We start from the raw sequence: 19,722 nt of genomic DNA, 5'->3' as shown, positions 1-19,722 counted from the left end.
GGTTTGGCGCCGCCTGCAGCCTGGGGTGTGATCCTGGAGAGCCGGGATCGAGTCCCACATCGGGCTCCCTGCATGGAGCCTGCTTCTCCCTCTGCCTCTCTCTCTCTCTCTCTCTCTCTCTCTCTCTCTGTCTCTATGAATAAATAAATAAAATCTTTAAAAAACATAAAAATAAATAAATAAATTTGTCTCCTCTTCTGAGAAGAGCAGCTGTTTTCCTTAACATAATTTTTGCCATTTCTTGAGCCTCTACTATGTGCCAGGCGCCATGCCAGGTACCTTATCTGTATCCTCTCATTGAATCTTTATAAAACTCTAAGTTTTTGTTTTGTTGTTGTTGTTGTTGTTTACAGATGGTTTTTTTTACAGATAAAGGCTTTGGGCTCAAGAAAGTTAAGATACCTTATCTATTTTTTTTTAAGGATTTTTATTTATTCATGAGAGACACAGAGAGAGGCAGAGAGACACAGGCAGAGGGAGAAGCAGGCTCCATGCAGGGAGCCCGACGTGGGACTCGATCCAGGGACTCCAGGATCATGCCCTGAGTCAAAGGCAGATGCCCAACCGCTGAGCCACCCGGGCATCCCTAGATACCTTATCTAAAGCCATATAGCAAGAAGTAGCAGGTCTAGGATTTGAACCCAGGTCTTCCTGACTCAATAGCCTTTACTCTTTCCACTACAAAATTTCCAACTGTCTAGTTTGCCGTCGCACCCACTGGGGGGGCATTCGGGTGTTATTACATCCAGCTTGGGCAGTGTTCTTCGTGTTGACTTGCTGTAGATATCTGATGAGAGCCTGGCAGGTACTTTCATCCTCCTTTGCTCTGCGGGCGGCTCCGGAAGAACCAGGCAGTTCAGCCTCCACCCGAGGGCGTCTGGGATGGAGGGACACTTGGAAAAAGGTTCTCTGTCCTTGTGATCATAATGACAATACTTGTCGACTCCTTGCTGTGTCCCAGGTACTGTTCTAGGCACTACAGTTATGGACTTATTTACTCTTCAAAGCAATGAGGAGGTAGGTCCTAGCCTCAGCCTCATTTTACAGCTGAGGAAACTCAGAGTTTATGGGATTTGCCCAAGGTCACACCCTCAGCAAATGGCAGAGCCAAGCTTCGAACCTAGGCCCTGTGGCTCCAGCATTTGTTCTCTCACCACTATATTCCTCAGAGTCTCTTGGAAGAGCAGTACCTTGGAGCACTGACAGATGGACCACGGGCATGCGAGGTTCAGTCATCAAGTCTGCTCCCCAGACCTCAAACCCCCATCCCCCACCCCCCAACCCTGCTGCCGCCCCTTCCTTGGAGCCTTCCCAGATTCTGCTTCATGGTCAGACTGACGCACACACGTCCCCACAGCACTTTATTTTGCCTCTTTTGGTGCAAAATGTGCTTGTGATGACTGTGCGTGTTTCCCCCCACCGGATCATTGGCTCCTTGAGAGCAGAACCTGGGTCTCAGCTGGTGCTCGACTGCTCGAGCATCTGGCAAAGCACCTGGTGTATGGGAGGTACTCAACCAAGGTGTGGATGGTTGAGCAAAAGGATCGTGTAGTGAATCCTTTTGAAAGCCCTATGAGCTTTTGTAATGGGAAGTACTGACTCCCTAATGTAACTACGGAGGAGGGAGCCCCAGCAGGTGGGGACTAAGGAGCACGTGAGACCCCCTCCTTGAGTCTGCTCAAGGGGTTAAGTGACATTCCAGATCAGAGCACTCAGGAGGAGGAGGAAGAGAGAGCATGTTTAGGAGTGGGGGATCTGGCGGGCGCCCCCGATCTGACATGTGTGTGCACACACACATTTGCATGTCCATGTTCACGTAGGAAAGATGTAGGCTCCTTGCTGACACTCCCAGCTCCCCGCCTCCTGCCCGTGTGCCTCCCCAGGTATAGTGACGACATCTATACTGAGAGCCAAGCTCTCTGGCTTGAACAGGCCCCGTCCAACACAGACAGAGATGGTCCAGCTCCCGGGCAGGGTTCTGTGTGACAGTGAGAACCAGGAAATGAAGACCGTTACAGCCAACCGTGTTCACCCCAAGAGGCCGAACATTTTCTGATACTACCTTACTCAGCCTGCTCAGGACGTGAAGAAACAAGAAGGCAGCAAGGATTTCTCCTCATTTCAAAGGAGAAACTGGGCCCCAGAGCACACATGGGAGCCTCCCAGTTCCTTCAGTCCATTAAGAATGCAGCTTGGATACCAGAGTCAGTAGACACCTGGCTGGGCCCCAGGAGAGGTCATCTGGACTCGCCTCACTCTTGAGCTTTGGAGGCACCACTACCCATGTGTCTCCACTAAGACCCCATCCCCCATGAGCACTCTTTACCTTTTTACCCAGGCCTCCCATCTGCTAGAGACTTGTAACTCCATAGTCTTCATCCTCAACCCTCACCTACCCCAGGTGTGCCACTTGCTACCGACTGAGCATATTAAGCGCGTGGCCAGACTGGATTTGGCCCATTCTCTCCCTCTCCACCCCTATTCATTGCCTTCAGCCTCTGACGGGGCGATGCCCTAGGACCATCTTGGCCTCCAGGACCAACCAAAATCAAACAGCATATGAAGGGTACAGGGAAAGCTGGCCAGATCTGAGGAATGCTGGAGAAAAAAGGAAGGAGGAGGAGGAGGCCTCCTCCAGAGCTGCCCATGACTGATGTTCTTTTCCAATTTTCACCTGTGAACCAGGTTTATGCCCCCATCCTGTTTCCCACAATCTCTAGGAGGCCCGAGCTGTCAATCACGGCAAGGACAATGTTGATAGGGAGGCTGAGGAGTGCATCCTGAGGCTGGACGTGCATTCGATGGCCATGGACTAGGGGATCCGTCCTTGGGCCCCAGGGTCCTACTCATCTGCTCTTGACGCACAGCCTTCCTGCTTTCTAGCTGTGTATGTTCTCGGGGAGCTTGCTTAACCTTCCCAGCCTTGTTTTCCTGACCTGGCGGATAGGGATAATAGAAGCCACTTCGGAAGGTTGTTGTACAGTTTAGAAAGCATGTCTCAGTGAGAGAGACACTGATGACGTCTGGGGAAGATACGCTGGTGTCCTCTTGAGATCTCTGTAGAGATACTGAGCACCCGTGAGCTCCCACTCGAAAGGCAAACCAGGAAGGCTCCTTGTGTGGCCCCTTTCCCACCAGGCTCAAAGAACCCAGTGTGTTTGGGGATCCCTCGTCCACAACCCCAAAAGCGGTCTGATGCTCCCAGACTCGCACCTGGGACGGTGGCCGCCCCTCCTGTGCACATGCTGCTCCTGGTCTAGGTGGGGCCGGCCTCTGGGCCGGAGGAGAGGGCCTGGCCCCAGCTGCAGGGGAGAGGGAGGGGTGAGGCTCCTGGACCTACCGCAGGAATGTTTTTATATCCTCTTCCCATCAAGCTTTTGAAAAAATGATGATCCAGTGAAAGCAGCCACTGCATCTGCTCCATTAGCAAGTGAAGTAGAAGCAGCTTCTGGGCCTTAAGGCTCCCTTGGCTGGAAGTCTGGCCAGTCCTAGATGTTAGGGCCTGGGGGAGTCTGGGCCAAGGGGAGCTGGGGATGCCTCGGGGACAGTGTAGGTGAGCTGGGCTCCTGGGGGATCCCTGGACACGACAACGTGGGGGGAAGAGCAGTTCACGGGAGAGGTGCAGGCGCACCGAGATGCTGTTCCGGGTTCTGTCACAGAGGTAGCTCCCAGAGGGGGTGCCTGCGTGGCCGAGGCCCCCACACTGGGATCTGACGGGGGCTGGGCCTACGGGGAGAGGCACAGGTGGCCCGTGTGGTCCTGTGCCAGTGGAGGGATTGAACGTGGGAGTGCTGCAGTCTCTGGGGCGCGGGCCGCGGTGGCTCGGTGGCCTCGGGTCCTTCTCATGGGGGGTCAGCCGATGAGTTCAGCCGGCCGGCGCACGGCTCAGCTCTGTGCTGGACGCCAAGGTCAGCAGCTCAGGGCCACACACACCTTCCACCAGGCCCGTTCTTATCCCTCTGGCCCAGCCTGGCATTGTCACCGGTGCACGTAGCTGACAACCAGTGGAGTGGCTGGGGAGAAGAAGGGGGACACCGTCCGTTGCTCTCCCCTCTCCTGGGGGAGAATTCCCACAACGTCTTGAGGGCAGGCTAAAGCATGATGTTCCTTCTGAATCGTAAAGACCTCCTGTCACTCCACCTGACTGCAGCGGCTGGATTTTATCCAGTTCTTATTGTGCAGGCTGGGCGTGGAGAGTCTCACAGCTGCCGTGAGCACCCGCTTGACACCCTCTGAGATTTCTTTGTGAAAGTCCTTCTCAGGCCCTCCTGTGGGGCTGGGGCTGGGGACGGGCAGGGTGCCCTGCACGGGAGACGGTGGGCAGGCGGAGGGGGACTCAGAGTATCCTTTCAGTCTACGGCCTAGTGGGGGGTGTAAGGTTGACGGGAAGGACGCAGGAGTCAGGCAAGCCTTGAACGCGGTCCGGTGGACCCAGGCCGCCACTGGAGGAGTGGGGGCAAGCTGGCTGTGGGCACCCAGACACACACGGCTTTGCCTTCTCTGCTGGAGGAGCTGGGGGCTCCTGTGGCCCATCAATAGTGGCGTCAAATCAGAGGAAACGGGGAGGGGATCATAGCATTTTGCTTCCTAGTGGAAATTATTTCGTCCGTTAGTGGAGCAGTCCTGCAAGCCCCGACTCCGCCATTCCACACTGTGGTTCTGTAAATCCATCAAGGTTTAGGGGTCCACGTTGACTTCTCATATGTAGCCTGTAAGTGGTCCTCGGCCACGGAGTCAAAGGTCAGAGAAAGGTCGACAACAGCCATAACAACCCGCGAGGTTGCCGACGGCCCCCTCTGCCATATAAGGGGGACAGCCCGGTGGCCTCAGGTAGACCAGCCACACTGTGGTGGTCTTTTTTTTTTTTTTTTTTTTAATTTTATTTTATTTATGATAGTCATACAGAGAGAGAGAGAGAGAGAGGCAGAGACATAGGCAGAGGGAGAAGCAGGCTCCATGCACCGGGAGCCTGACGTGGGATTCGATCCCGGGTCTCCAGGATCGCGCCCTGGGCCAAAGGCAGGAGCCAAACCGCTGCGCCACCCAGGGATCCCACTGTGGTGGTCTTTTCTCTGCTCACATGCCCTTTGTCTCCATCTTCACCCAGTGGCAGTCAACCTGGGCATTTTCCTCACATGTGATCATTTGCCTACATTTTTCCTCCTTCCCCTATAGGATACATTCCTAGGCCGGGCATTGTTCCCACAGCAGTGCCAGAGTGCCCTGCGGCCCTGCACGGAAGCTCGATATTATACATTCTCTAAAAGGCACTAAATTTGATAGTGAAAAATGCTGACATTTAATCTGCATCTCTACGATTTTTTTTTTTAAGATTTTATTTATTCATAGAGACAGAGGGGGGGGGCAGAGACACAGGCAGAGGGAGAAGCAGGCTCCATGCAGGGAGCCCGATGTGGGACTCGATCCGGGGTCTCCAGGATCACACCCTGGGCTGCAGGCGGCGCCAGACCGCTGAGCCACCGGGGCTGCCCCATCTCTACGACTTTAAGGAGGCCATTTGTTTTTGTTCGGTTTTGGCCGGTTGTATTATTTTGTGGATTCCTTGTTCAGGCCTTTTGCTCTTTATTCTATGGGGTGTTTGCTTTCTCTTATCAATTTGGTAGAACTTCCTTGTCCCCCATAGATGTTGCAAGTATTTTCATAGGTTATTGATGGCTGGGATGTTTTGAAAGGGCTTTTGTGTCCATACAGAGATTTTTATTTTTATGCACTGAAGTGTATCAGTGTTTTCCTTTATAATTTATGCCTCCAACATGGGACTTTTTTTTTTTTAAGATTTAATTTATTTATTCATGAGAGACACAGAGAGAAGCAGAGACACAGGCAGAGGGAGAAGCAGGCTCCATGCAGGGAGCCGGACACAGGACTCGATCCCAGGACTCCAGGATCCCACCCTGGGTCTAAGGCAGGCGATCAACCAGGGATCCCCAGACATGGGACTTTTAAAGGCCTTTCCCACAACGAAATTATGGAAACATTTGTGCGTGTCCTGCAAATCCTTGTATGGTTTCGTTTTCTGCATTTCCTACATTTAACTCTTTCGTCCATCTGGGATTGATTGATCGTGTCTTTGTAAATGGCTTCAAATTCCCTGGGAAATGAAAGTGATTAATAGAGCAATTCATTAATTAACATGGCAAGGAGGAGAAGCTGGTAGAGGAGGAGAGGTTGAGGATATGGGAGAGGGATGGGGTAATTAATGGATCAAGGGCTGAGAGAGAAGGGGCTGAGTGAGGGCTCCAGGGTGCACAGGGAAGGGCTATGAGGAGGACTGTGAGCCCAGTGCCTGAATCTCCAGTGACCAAGAGGGTGGGGACAGGGGGAGGGAGGAGAGATGGCATCAATGAGGACCAGTGAATGTTACGAGCCAGGTGGCCCGAGCTGAGGGTGGGGGGAGGTTTACAAGTTTGTGGTTTGTGGGGACTGAGATCGCCCCATCTCTGGACCCAGCGGGACCTGGACGATTACGCTCCGCCGGACAGGTATCCTGGGCGCTTTTATCAGATGAGGTGGCAGGTGGGAGGAACATGCAGAGAAACGGCTGAGGGCACAAGGGGGTTGGGCAGAGGATTCTAGACTCAGGCCACAAGGAAGGATCCGAGGAGGAGAGTCTATGAGTCTATCCCTGATCAGTGCAGGGCAGCAGAGGCCAGGGACGTTAACTCAACTCCATTGCACAGAGCACCGTGGTTCACAAAGCACCCTCGTGTGTGTGTCTGCTTACGAGCCTCACGGCGGCGTTTCAGAGCAGAGAGGGCACGGGCTTGTGGGCACCGATGGAGTCAGGACGTGCAGCCCCGAGTCCTGATGCCCAGCCTGGAGCCTGGGGCCTCCTCGGCTGACCCCACCTTCCTCCTTACCGGCTCAGGGGCAGGAGCTTGGGATGGTGCCTGACGCTCTCTCCTCTCCTCTCCCTGCAGGACAGTAGACCTCATCGCTGCCGCGCTAACCATGAATGGGATGGCCAACGTGAACTCTGCCAGCCGCCCCCACTATGCCTCCTCCATCCCTGTGCCTCGAGCTGCTTCCCAGACCAGGATCCACACGCCGGGCGCCTCTCCCCAGCTGCGGCCACGCCAGGCTGGCCTGGCCCTGAGCCCCCAGCGTGCAGCCTCCCCAAGACTGGGCAAGGCGGGAGGCCCTTCCAGAAACTCCTCTCCTAAGGCCTCCCAGGGGAGAGGCTCCCCCAAGCCTCCTGGGGCGGCGAGGGAGTCAGCGGAGGGTGGTGAAGGCCTTTCCAGCTCCCCATGGAGCAGTCCCAGGGCAACCCCAAAAGCAGCCCTCTCCAGCTGGGCTGGGCCCAGAAGAGCTGGGGAGACACAAGGCACCCAGGGAAAGAAGAAGGTGGCTCCAGAAGGGATTCCAGTCCGCCAGACCCGGGGCAGGAGCCCATCCCGAACGAGCTCTCGCGGAGACACTCAAATACCAGGGGCTCCTGAAGGTCGAAAACCTCCTAGCTACCCAGGAAAGGATCAAAGGGATACAAACTACAAAGGTTCGGGGGTCCTGAGGTCTTTGGAGCCTGATGCTGGGGCAACGTCAGGGGCTTCCTCCCCGGGGTGCAGCCCCGTGCAGAGCAAACGCCCCTCGCCCACCCCAGGGGCCATCAGCTTCGCCTCGGGCCATCAGCAGAGTCAGCCGGTCACAGCCACAGTGGCCCCCTTCCAGTACAGGTGAGCGGGGGGAGCAGGTGGGGAGGGAGGCAGGGAGCGGGGACACAGCAGCAAGCCCAGAGAGGAGGGGGCCTCTGTGCTGAGGAGCGGTGACCGACCCACCAATGGAGGGGCCTGAGTATAGGCTGGACGTAGGGGGCTGGGATCGCTGACGTAGGATTGGGGACATCCAAGGGGGCCCAGGATCCAAGCTCTGGTACTTCTCAGAAGACTCACCCTGGGGACTCCATGACAGGCGGGCTGATAAGGGGAATCGCCCCGGAACGTCCATTTCCCTTGGTCCCGGAGACAGGAGTGTGTTAGGGTAGCGTGGATGCTTGAGCAGCCACAGGTGCAGGCAGGTAGGTCCGTCCCAGCCAGCTCGTCTGGGACACTGGCCACTACTGGCTGTTGGGCGAGGTGCAGCATCGAGGGCGTGGTCCCTCCCGTCGTGACGAGTGAAGTCTTAGCCTCTCCTTGGCGCCCCCAGAATCTTCTGTGTGTCTCTCTCCACGTACCCTGTTTCCTTCTGCACGGCGTTTCCCTCGTGCCTGGCACCCCAGGCGCAGCCAGGATTGCTTCCTAAACGGCCCGACAGGGGTTTCACCTTCCTAACAACGCGATCAACAAACGCGTCTCTAGTTTTCTCCACACGGGGCACGTTGAGCGCCTGGAAAAACGTGTCCATCAAGTACATATGCTTTTTTTTAATAAAAACCTAATTTTGATAAAATGGTCATGATAGAGGTAAACCAGGTTTTAATTACCAAGGGTCACACAGTTTAGAGATGCTCGAATGAAGTTCTTCCCTGGCTAGCCTGACTTCCCGGGCTTTGTCTCTGTGCTCCAGTGAGGAGAAATGCATTTCCACCTCCGGGGTTTAGAGAAGCTCAGGCACCATCCCCAGCGCGGTGGGGGTGTCTGTGGCCCCAGAGCTTCTGGAGGGCGGGGGCGGGAACTGCTAGGACCTTGCTCTCCTACTGGACAGAAGCCATCAGTCGCCTCAGTCTCCGGAAGGTTCCAGGCGCCCTCACATGTAACAGACGCGCAGGGCCCGGGGCGAGGGAGCCAGCAGGCCACGGCTGCTGCCACGGGCTCGGGCCTCTTTTCGAGGATCACATTCCCCGGAACACCATATTTTAAAAGGGGCACCGAAGCCCAAAACCACATTTCAAGGAAGACAAACAGGTTGGTGAGGGATCCAAAAACAGCGTCGGAAGAATGATTAAGGTCGCCGAGGCGGTTTACTTTGGAAAAAGGAGGCTTAGCGAGGGTCTGAGAGCTGTTCTCAAATATTTGAAGAGCTGTTGTGTCGTAAGATGAACCGGATTTACTTGGTGTGGCTCCAGAGCACTGAGTCGGCGTCACGGTGGTTAGAAGCCCGTTGGAGACAGACTGGGGGCTCAGCAGGGAGAACTTTCTAGCAACGGGAGAGGCTTACGAATTACCGATAAGGTGGTGAGTTCCCCGTCACGGCAGGGATCCGAGCCCACATGACAATCAAGGGAAGGGCTCACTCGGGGGTGCGGGCCCGCCCAGTATGGCCCAGTACGGCCCAGTACCGCCCGCCCAGCACACCCAGGTTCCTCCTGCGGGCCCTCGGGAGCTGCGCCCGGCCTTGCAGCCAGGAGAGCTCGGAGCCAGTGCGGCACAGCCCCCGGGGGCCTCCCAGGGGGAACGGGTCTCGGCCCCCCCGCCCGCCTTCCTTCTGGATCCCGCTCCGGAAAAGCGTCTAGGCGTTAAATTGCTTGAGATTCTACATCATCTGCCCTACAGGCCCCCTGGCGGATTTAGAGCCTGACATTTTCCAGAGGGGTCAGAACTTCTCCCTTTTCGGACATTTCGGGGCAACCTGAACAGAACCGTGTTTCCTTCGCTCCGCAAACGTTCATTGTACACAGACCTGGAAACGGGTCGTACCGACCTCGGCGCGGGCGGTTTTCCGGTTTTCTTCACTGTCCACCTCCTAGACCCGGTGTCTCGGGCCCCGGCGTAGGGTTGCAGGGAGGGTCGTGGCTCTGGCAAGGGCGGAGGAGGACGGAGGGCACCCCGAGGTCCCGCAGGCCGGTGGGTGGGGCCCGGAGCCGCTGCCACAGGTCACTCTGCCAAGGGCCTGGCTGGCTGCCTTGCAAGCTTTATAGCCGGGGCACTGCCATCTGCTCCCTAGGACTCACCGACGTCTTTTCACGGACATCTGCCCCTGCCCCCGGCCCCTTGGCCTTTCTGCAAAGCTCCAGCTGCTCGCAGAGGCAGAGGTCATCAAGCTGCCCACCGCCTCTGCCTCCTGCCTCTCCAGGGGGCAGGTCCGCCCCCAGCCATCTCCTTCTAGGCTCCGTCCTTCCCAAGGCAGCGGCTCTCCTGCCTCATCTCTGACCCGCCACCGCCTCCCTCTGGTCACCCCTGCTGGCTGGACCCACAGAAGACCAATGCCTCTCGGGGGGCTCTCCAGGTCCTGGGGTCTCCTGCCTCTACTGCCTCTAGCTGGTTCCCTCAGATCCTCCAACTCTGGCTCCTCTGCTCTCCCGGGGAAGGGCCTCCCACAGCTTCACCACCTTGTGGCTGCTTTTGACCACCTGCCAAGTGCTCTCTCTTTCCAGCAGTTCTCTCTATCATCTACCATCTATTTATCAATCTATTATCTATCAACCTATATCTATCATCTATCACCTATCTATATCTATTGTCTATCATCTATCAGAGACAGCGCACACATGCAGAGGGAGTGATAGGCAGAGGGAGAAGCAGACTCCCCACTGAACAGGGAGCCCGATGTGGGGCTCCATCCCAGGACCCCAAGATCATGACCTGAGCCCAAGGCAGACGCTTAACTGAGCCGCCGAGGCGCCCCGTTATTGGTTTTCTTCTGTGAGGCTCAAGCCCCCAGCGACTTCCAGCGTAGACGGAGCTTCCATTCAGGCTGGAGAGTGAGGAGAGGCCTGGGCCCCTGGCTGAGTCTGGGGAGGTGGAGGCAGGCCGGGATGAGGGCGTGGAAGCCTTCTCCGGGCTCCCGGGCCAGTGCCCGCTCACTCACGATGGCCCGAGCGGGGTGACGGCGCCCTGTATTTCTAGCGCTAGTTCCGGCCTGCCTGCTCCTAGCTCCACGTACACGATGCTGTTCACCGCAACGTGCACGTGACGTAGAGTTCCCAGCCATCTTGGTTGGAGGAAAGGGAAAAACTGGGGCGAGGAAGAGACATCCCGTAGCACTGGGAGGCTCAGGGTCGCCGGCCCAGCCCCTCCCCTCCCCCGCCGCCAGGCTGCCAGAGGGCCCACTTAGCTGGCGACAGCGGGCGTGGGCGGCGGCCCGGCCGGGTAATTGCCTGTAATAACGGCCGCGGCCTTTGTTCCTGGCGCTGTGGGCTGGGGCTGTGCTGGAGCCCACACGGGGCCGGTGCCCGGAGACCTCACCCTTCCTTCCTGCTGCCGCACCGGCCCAGCGTGGACCCAGCCTCCCGGGAGTCGCCGCGACCTCCGCCGAGCCCCCCTTCTCGGACGTCCTGGCCGCCGCACCGTGGCCAAGCCCGAGGAGGCCTGGGTGGCCCGCAGCCCCCACGAGGAGCCCGTGACCTCACCTTCAGACGGAGCCCTGCCCTCTGGGCACGGACGCGGCTGCAACGCGGGGGCTCGGCGGTGGAGCAGGTGTCTTGGGCCCAGGCCGTGACCCCGGGGCCCCAGGATGGAGCCCCGCATCGGCTCCCCTCAGGGAGCCTGCGTCTCCCTCTGCTGTGTCTCTGCCTCTCTGTGTGTCTCTCAGGAATAAATAAGTAAAATCTTAAAAAAAAAAAAAAAAATACAGGCACAGTCTGAGGGCAGGGACCCTGGCAGGACCAAGGACCCAAGGCCTGGCGATACTGTGGGTTCCCACTGTCCTGTGGGCCATTGGTGTTCTGGGGAACAGGCGGGACACCAAAGAGGGACTGGCACCAGGCATCCCAGTGCCCTCAGGAGTTCCCCCAGGGCCCCTCCCACGGGCCTAACCTGGCCCAGGTCCTGCTGCACACACGAGCGCACACCTGGATGTATGCTTGCCAGGGAAGGCCCAGCCCAGGGGGGTGCAGAGCACCAGCAGCGGGGAAGAACCGAGCTCCAGGGAGATTTCCTTAGTCCCTCGGAGAAGTTTCAGGGCCAGGACCACCTCTGCTGTGAGTGACCACCCCTTCTCTGTCCACAGGCTGCAGACAGACCAGGAACCCGGCCCCCTCCCTCAGGCTGGCTGGGTCCTTGATGACTACTCTGGCTGCCCTGCAGAGACCGAGGACAGCTTCTCCTGTACAGGTAAGTGTCCTGGAGGGAAGGACTTCCTCCTGGGGTGGGGAGGCCACCAGACTGTCCTCACTGGAAGAAGTGACCTGCCTACACAGGTCCTTCTCTTAACAATGAGACATCAGCCTGCGAACTTCACCTTGAGCTTTTGCCCTGCTCGGCTCAACCCAGAGTTGGTCCGTCCAATCCAGGAGCGCTTCGAGGTCAGGGGAGGAAAGTGGCCAGTGGGTGCCCTGTTTATCCAGTGCTCAGGGCCGGGAGTCACCGAGTCACTGAGGCCATGACAAAAAAGTAATGAGCTGAGAGATCGAGAGCCAGGTTCCATGCAAAGCCCAGACGAACGGTGGGGGTGCTGGGAACCAGCGAGGCAGAGCCACTTGGCTGACTGCCTGACACCTGCTTCCTTTCCCACCTGTCACCTTCCCTGGGGCACCCCGTAGTCACAACACACCACCTGATGCATGTCCTACCGGTAACCGAGCCTCAGGAGCCAGAATGTGAGATTTACACCAAGAGGAGCTCTGAAACTGGGACGCTGTGATACTCTGTAAGGGCAGGGACACTGCTTGTCCCCAGGTGCATCCTCACCCGTGCCCAGCCCACGGCAGGTGCTCTGCAGATGGCTCTGAATGAATGAATGGTGAGCGGATGGGTGAAAGCTTGTGTGCCACGGGTCAGGTCCTAGACTGGGCAGATTCTAAACTCTTAGCAGGGTTTAGGTGTGTGTGTGTGTGTTGGTTTTCTTGCAACATTAAAAAAAAAGTACCTAGAGGATGACTGTGGTACACGAGAGGTACCCGAGACTGCACACTGCAGGGCACCAGCTGTTTGTTTAGTTTCCAAAGGGGTCTTTGCCCCAGGGAAAGGATGAGCTTGCTTTTGGCAAAGCTGAGATTGTCTAGAGGTTTCGTCTTAGCTTCATTTCGGTGCTTTGCTCCTGTGGGCAAAGCTGGGGCACAGAGCACAGCCTGACCCTGGTGTCGCTGGACACCGGCAGCGTGCCGTTCCTGTCCTCTTATCCCCTCTATGCAGGTGGTTGGGTGTTCCCCTAGGCTGCGGGGCCAGGTCCTTCTGGGCTTTCTGCCGGCCTGGGCCCCAGCCGTGATCTTGGGGCCGTCGTGACCCTGAAGACAGAGCAGCAACACTCACTCCATGGCAAGCCTCATAGAGAAGGTTTATGGGGTAGGGACTGGGCATCTAGAAATAAACCGTTGCCTCCCACAATGAGTACACACGCAGAGCAACCAGGGCATGGCAGGGGACAAAGGAAACCAAATTTCACTGGCACTGAAAAACCATCAGAATTAGAATGTGGTAACCAGGAAACTATGTGGGGCTCTATTTTTACATTTGCAGTTTTGCTAGTGTAATGGCTTCCTTATGTGTATGCCACACTGTTGGGGGCTAATGAGCTCCACCTAACCAGGCCCGTTCATAACCATTATCCGATGAGCTGGTGAGAGGACTTTTACTATTAGTGTCTGCTGCTGACTGGCTTTAGGGGTCCCCCGGGCTCGTCGGCTGGAAGCCCATCCTTCCCCGCCGGAAGGATGAACGCGGCTAGTAGATCCCACGTTGGGTTCCTCCGTGGGTGGAGTGCCAGGGGACCTGCGGAGGTGGGAGAAGGGAGCAGCCCTTGCCTCCTCTGGGGCTCCCGGGGAAGAGGAACAAGGTTCTCTGCACTGCTCTGCTCTGGGACTGCCTGTCGTCGTGGCCATCCATGTCGGCCAAGGACACACTGGACGTTTTGATGCGTTGGGTGCAGGGGAAGATGTGCTTTGTAGGGGAGCCCGCACTCTGAGCCTGAAGAAAACAGAGACGAGCAAAGAGACAACGGAAGGCTTCCATTTTACTCCCTGCTCCCTGCCTCTGAACTTCACTCTGAGCACGACGTGGCTCATTCATTCAGCTTTCATTCACTCGACAGACCATCCGTGAGTGTTTGCCTCGTGCCCAACCCCGTGCTCAACGCTAAGGGGCACACATTGAGCATGAAGCCTGCTTTTAAAAAAATAAATAATTGAAAACGACATATATATATATATTTTTTAAAACAAAAAAACAAAGAGATGGATAAGACTGTGACCTGTTTCCAAGGAGCTGATGGTCTAGAGATGAGCCGGGCCCAGAGGATGCGCTGGCGCCCTGCAACCTGCCCTTGTGGGAGCTCGTAGGGCAGCCTAGTGGGTCCTACGCCTGCGAGGCCCTGCAGCACGAGGAGGATGCTGGCCTTATGCCCCTTCCCCGATCTGGGGGAGGAGATTTTGGGGCCTGGAAGAAGGGAATGCCGTATCCTACCTTGGCGTCATTTACAGAAGCCACACGGTCCCTGAGCATGCAATTCCCATAGGAGTCTGTGGACGACAAGGGGGCGGGTCTGCTTTCTTCTGTGGCTCAGACATCCTTCCTGCTGGGTTGTGTGCCCATCTCGCTCCCCCTGACCTAGCACGGTGCCCGCTGATCCGTGTTGGGCGGAATGGTAAACTGAGCGAGTGAATAAGGAATCCGAAGTCCGTGCTTGTGGGGTCGTTGATGCTCCGTGGGCCTGTTTCTTGCCGCCTGACGAGGGGCAACCAGCCTTTCCTCTGTTCTCCTCCCAACATGCTCCTCTCTGGCATCCGGGCTCGCAGGGGGGACAGAGGTCCTGAGGGGAGCAGGGAAGGACCAAGACTCTCCTCCACCTTGTGCTGCTTTCTTACTTACTCTGCCTGGAGCGTGGAGTCCACACGAGCTGGGATAACCTGTCGAGCAGGACGGGGATTCCTCACGAGCATGACTTGCCCGCACATGGCAGTGCTGGGATTTGGCTGTCGTAGGTCCCAGGGCTTCTGCCCCTGGCCCGGGGGCGTTCGCGTGTGTCAGGACCCACTCCCAGCTCGCCGGCTGTGCTGCGGAGGCCCCTGTGCTGCTCCCGGCCGCCGCGTCCCCTTGGCTGCCATCAGCGCAAAAGCAGCGCACGGGCCCCCATTGGGTCTTAATCTGGAAGGCCCAGGGAAGCCAGTGCTGACATTGCTCCGGGCCCACGTGTGCGAGGCCGAGTGCAGGACGACTGGGAAAGGTCGCCCCAAGGTTGACACTTTTCCTTAATTACTTCTACTTTGTGGCGTGTTTGAATGAGCACTAAGTGGACACATAATGAAGGGATCTTGTCTCATCACAGCCTGTGTCGCTGGGGAACAAGCCGGAGCCTCCTCCCCGCCTTGCTTTTCACACAAGGGTTGGTATATATAGAATAGTAGGGGCGGTGTAGACTTTGGCCTTGTGCTAGAGTTGTTTGTTTTTCTCCTTCCCTCTTCCATGTTCAGCTGACTCCACCTTTAAGCCATAATTACATTTTTCATGTTTTGTGGATCTGGGACTGGGGATGGAGTGAGTCCCCCTTTGGAGAGAACCTGCAAACCTGGCGAGCCCTCCGCTGGGGCAGGAGAGAGGTCTGGCTGCTACTCTCTGGGAGAGGAATTTGCTCTGGGAGTTCGGGTGGCGCCAGCGTAGTGGTACGAGCCCCACGTGCTCTTCTGGGAGCTTCGGGCCAGATCCAAGGATCCCAGGGCTACAAGTGACTCGAAAAGTCAAAGACCACGTGAAGCCAAAGCTCTAATGAACTTTACCTCTCACCCAGTGATGGCCTCATTCTCCTTCTGATGCCCCAAACACTGAAATGACCCAAAGGTGACAACGACTGCCACTTCTTGAGCACCTGCTACATGCGGGGCACGGGGCTGGATGCTTTGGAGGGAGTCCTTCATGAGCATCTCATGCCACCCTTTGCAGGCGGTGCTGTTACTCCCAGGGAAGTTCCACTAAATAGCTGGTCTGGGGACACACGGCGACGGGGCTGTGCCAGGATTTGAACCCATGCTTGTCAGAAAGCCACGCCTTCCACCCTCACTCGCCCGCCTTCCCGTTGCTGCCCCTTGTGGGGTCATCTGCCCCCTGCCTCCCTTAACCTCCAAAACCTGTGGGGAAGGAAACAGGGTCATGAGCCACAGTCCTGCTGACATCTCCGTCCACGCGAGCAAGCCCCGGGATGTCCCCGGCTCCTCTGTCATCCCAGGCCCGTGTCATTTCACGCTGAGTTCACACTGCCATGTTCCCTGCCCTCTGGAGACTTTGAAGCTGAGCGAAGCCTGATGTCCCAGCCATCCGTGGAGAGAGGATGTGCAGACAATTGACTAGAAAACACAGCCCAAGTTCAGGGGCAGGTGGCGTTAGCTGTGTCATCAGGGCGCAGGCGGCTCCGTGTGCTCCAGGCCAGGGGAGGCCCCGGAGGTCGGGGGTCCCTGGAGGCCCCGTTTGGATAAAGCACGTAGCTGTCTGGGACCGAGGAGCCTTCGAGCAGTTGGGACGGGAGGTAATAATCCTGCGCGGCCACAGCGGACGCCTGCCGTGGCTTCCTTGGACGCGGGCGCTGCCGGTGAGCACCTGCAGCCCCTCTAACAACCATGTGAGGGTCGCACGACCCCCTGCTTCGTCCCATGGCCACTCGCGAGCTGTGCAGCCTTGGGTGTGTCACTTGATGTCTCTGTGCCTCCACGATGACGGTGCCTCCTTCCTAGGGCTGCCCGAGGACCCAGGACACCAACGGAGCTAGAGGGCTCCGGGGAGCACTGATCCATAGCAGCTGCTCCGTATCGTCACTGTTTCCTTCGGAGGGGGCGCTGTGCCAATGTGCCCACTTTACAGATGCCCAAAGGCTGCGACGTGCCGCAGGGGTCCGGCCAGGCCTGGAACCCAGGCAGCTGGACTTCAGAGGCCATGCCCTTAGCATGCGCACCGTGACCTTGCTGGAGGGGAACATGTCCCAAGCCCTGGGGTGCCCCGGGGAGGCCGGGAGGGGCAGTGGGATGAGCCAGCAGGACAGAGCCCCAACTCTGGGAGGGGCCTCCGGAGGGAGAGGCCAGAGAAGTGAGGTCATCTGAGGTACCCTGCTGGAGGAGTTTGAAATAGAAACCAGAGGGATCTGGATTCTATTTCCTAGGAGGAGGAAGGGGGAGGGAGGAGGAGGCTGAGGGACTTCTCAAGACAGCCTTTAGCTGGGGATGGGATTAAGCTCCAAGCAGTGAATTTGACCCAGTGGGAGCCATGTTAGTGGAATGTCAAGGATAGTGGAGGCTGGGCAGCCTGGAACCCCCCCACCCCACGTACACATCCGTACCTCCCAAGACTGCTCCCACTTTAGAAGGTGTAATGAATACTCAGCAAACAACACGGACAAGGCCTAGCTTCCCCGCGTCCTGCTCCACCCGAGAAAGCCAGGGCCTCCATACTACCCAACTGCAGAGGAAACTCATATGCTTCCACCAAATCTTTATTAAGTGCTTACAATGTGCCAGGCACTGCTCTACCTTGGAGTCCAACCATGGATGAAACAGGCAAAGGCCTCTGCCCTCGTGATGCAGCGTACAGCCTGTGCAGCTGTGTATGCATAACCTGCACGGTGGCCCTCGAGAAGTCCTGGCTCGGGAATGTGTCTCTCATCCCAAAGAGCAGGACAGAGCTCCCTCCGGCTTCATGACATCTAAGAATATCAACGACAGCAGTCTGTGGACCACCCCCCTTCACCTCGTCTTTATTTTTAAGTTTTTTTTAAGCCTTTATTTACTTATTCATGAAAGACACACACAGAGACAGAGACACAGGCAGAGGGAGAAGCAGGCTCCCTGTGGAGCCCGATGTGGGACTCGATCCTGGGACCCCGAGGTCACGCCCTGAGCTGAAGGCAGATGCTCAACCACTGAGCCACCCGGGCGTCCCACTCTTTATACTAGGAAAGAGGAGAAGAGGAAGGTGATAAATTTTCCTCCATGGCTCTAGAGAATTGCCCCCCGTGCCCTGTACATGACGTAGACTCAGCTTCCTCCTGGCAGGTTTCTAGAGACTCAGCTCTCCCCACTTGAGTTCTTCCTGGGAAACCCTGACTCCTCGTTTAGTTCTCCATGTGCCTGTGGGCCACGGGAAGGTCCTGAGGATAAGGGGAGGATACTGGGGAGGAGGAGGGCCCGGTTACTAGGAACCTCTCCAGATCTGACCACCCCATGCAACTTTAGAGTGTTATGGGAGGGGGGGCCCGCTGGGGCTGCTGGAAATTTCAGCCACCTGAACTATCTGCTAAACTTTCACCATGTCCTTCCATGACCAACGGAGAGAAACTTCCATGACCAATCCAGAGAAACCCCACTTCAGTGATGCCCCAAAGATTGGGCTTCACAGGCCTTTGTCCCACCCCCGGAAGGCAAGGGCTGGCCAATCGTCTTCATAACTTCCAAGAAACAAAGTCTCCCTGGGAAGGCCTGAGGCAGATGGAGAGCCTGCAGGCAGCTTCATCTCAAGGAGCGCTGGTCTCCAGTCAAGGCTTTAGTCCCTCCCCCTGGCACCACCGTAGGGGCAGAAACCGGAACCCAGCATTCCCCCCCTTCCAGTGTGTCCCCCATCCCCTTGATAAGAGGATTAGGGTCCCCCACTGAGACACTTCCCCCACCCACAATAAGGCTGCTCAGCAGGCGAACACAGAAGGAGCTCTGGGGCGGGGAGGGTGGAGAGCCAGTTGAAGAGAGTAAGCGTCACAGACACAATAACCAGGAAGATTAAGTGCTGAGAATTACCCCCAAGTCATAATATTCCTGGTCCTGAGTCCTTTAAGAGGCGGAAGGAATCAGACACCCGCCTTCCTGCGTGTGGCTGCTGGCTAGTGGGAGTCCTGTGCTCCAGAGAAAGCTGAAGATGATTAAAGGGTCGGGGCGAGGGAAGGTCAGGGAGTGTGGGGTCATCCAAGGCCTGGGGGGAGGGGGAAGGACAGAGAAATGGTTAGGCTTAGTCCTCCCTTCCCTTGAGAAAATCATTCCACCTTCACAGAGGGCTGGAGAAGCCAGTGAGTGTGTTCTATGGTGAGAATGATCGAGGTCGCGGAGATAGGAGAGAGCCTCCAAGCAGGAGGAGAGCTCAGCCCCATTAGAAGTGGAAGGTGGCACAGCCCAGGGCCGGGAGCTTGACCCAGCAAGCTCACTGCATCCTTCCTGCCTGAGAATCCGGGTTTCCATGGAGGCAGGAGGAAGCTCCTGGTGACGAAATCAGGCTGGGTGAAAGGCAACGTTCTCATCATGCTTTGAAACTCCCACCCATCACACCAAGACTATGCTTAACATTTGCAGAGCAGTTTTTATATACTAAGTAATTGCCAGTGATTATTCTATTAAAATTCAATGAAATGTGAGTCCATGGCGTTCCTGTGTTAGATTTAACGTCTCTTTAAAAACCTAGCAAAAACTCTAATAAAGCACAGGGATGCCAACTGAGAGAATGGGTTTAGCCATGGAGCGAGAACGTCTTTCTCTCCAGGGTAGTGAGAAGGTCCTCCACCCCCCCACACCCCCCACCCCCCCCCCACCCCCCCGCCAAGCTGGTTCTGGGTCTGATGGGTATGAGAGTTTCTCCCTATTCTTACAGTCGTTTTTCACTTTTTGGCATCAAGGACCTCTTTCGGAACCCGGTTAGCATTATATGTCTCCCCAGACAGATGGACACATTCACAACACAAAACACGTATTTGATGGTTGGTTTTGTGGACCTCCTCACACCAGTGTGTGAACACAGATTCGGAAGTTATGCTCTGCAGTAGTAATATCACAGCGGTGGCCAGACAACACCGGGTTTGGACCTTATTTTTTTTTCCCATCAGGTTTTTGGGTTTCCTTGGCTCACAGCGAGGTAATAGGATTTGTTACCAATGGGTGGGTTTTGCTCTAAAGCAGAACGTTGAGCGTTATCTTTGAGGTTCCACTTAGTGTTG

General features: G+C 56.6%; 1 protein-coding gene across 5 annotated transcripts in view; it reads left to right on the top strand.

Annotated features, from left to right (window-relative positions):
• NAV1 (neuron navigator 1) overlaps positions 1 to 19,722 on the top strand; it is a 242,939-nt gene that overhangs the window by 66,371 nt on the left and 156,846 nt on the right. For all 5 annotated transcript variants that reach the window (XM_038541901.1, XM_038541905.1, XM_038541904.1 and 2 more), the window contains 2 exons: positions 6,942 to 7,694; positions 11,845 to 11,948. In XM_038541901.1, coding sequence (XP_038397829.1) covers positions 6,973 to 7,694; positions 11,845 to 11,948 — 826 coding nt within the window. In that variant the 5' untranslated portion in view covers positions 6,942 to 6,972. Of the gene's footprint in view, positions 1 to 6,941; positions 7,695 to 11,844; positions 11,949 to 19,722 lie in introns of those variants that run through there.

This window comes from Canis lupus, chromosome 7 (assembly GCF_011100685.1).
Source record: "Canis lupus familiaris isolate Mischka breed German Shepherd chromosome 7, alternate assembly UU_Cfam_GSD_1.0, whole genome shotgun sequence".
NCBI lineage: Eukaryota > Metazoa > Chordata > Mammalia > Carnivora > Canidae > Canis > Canis lupus.
The sequence above is the reverse complement of the archived record's forward strand: the minus strand, read 5'-3'. Positions and strand labels throughout refer to the sequence as shown.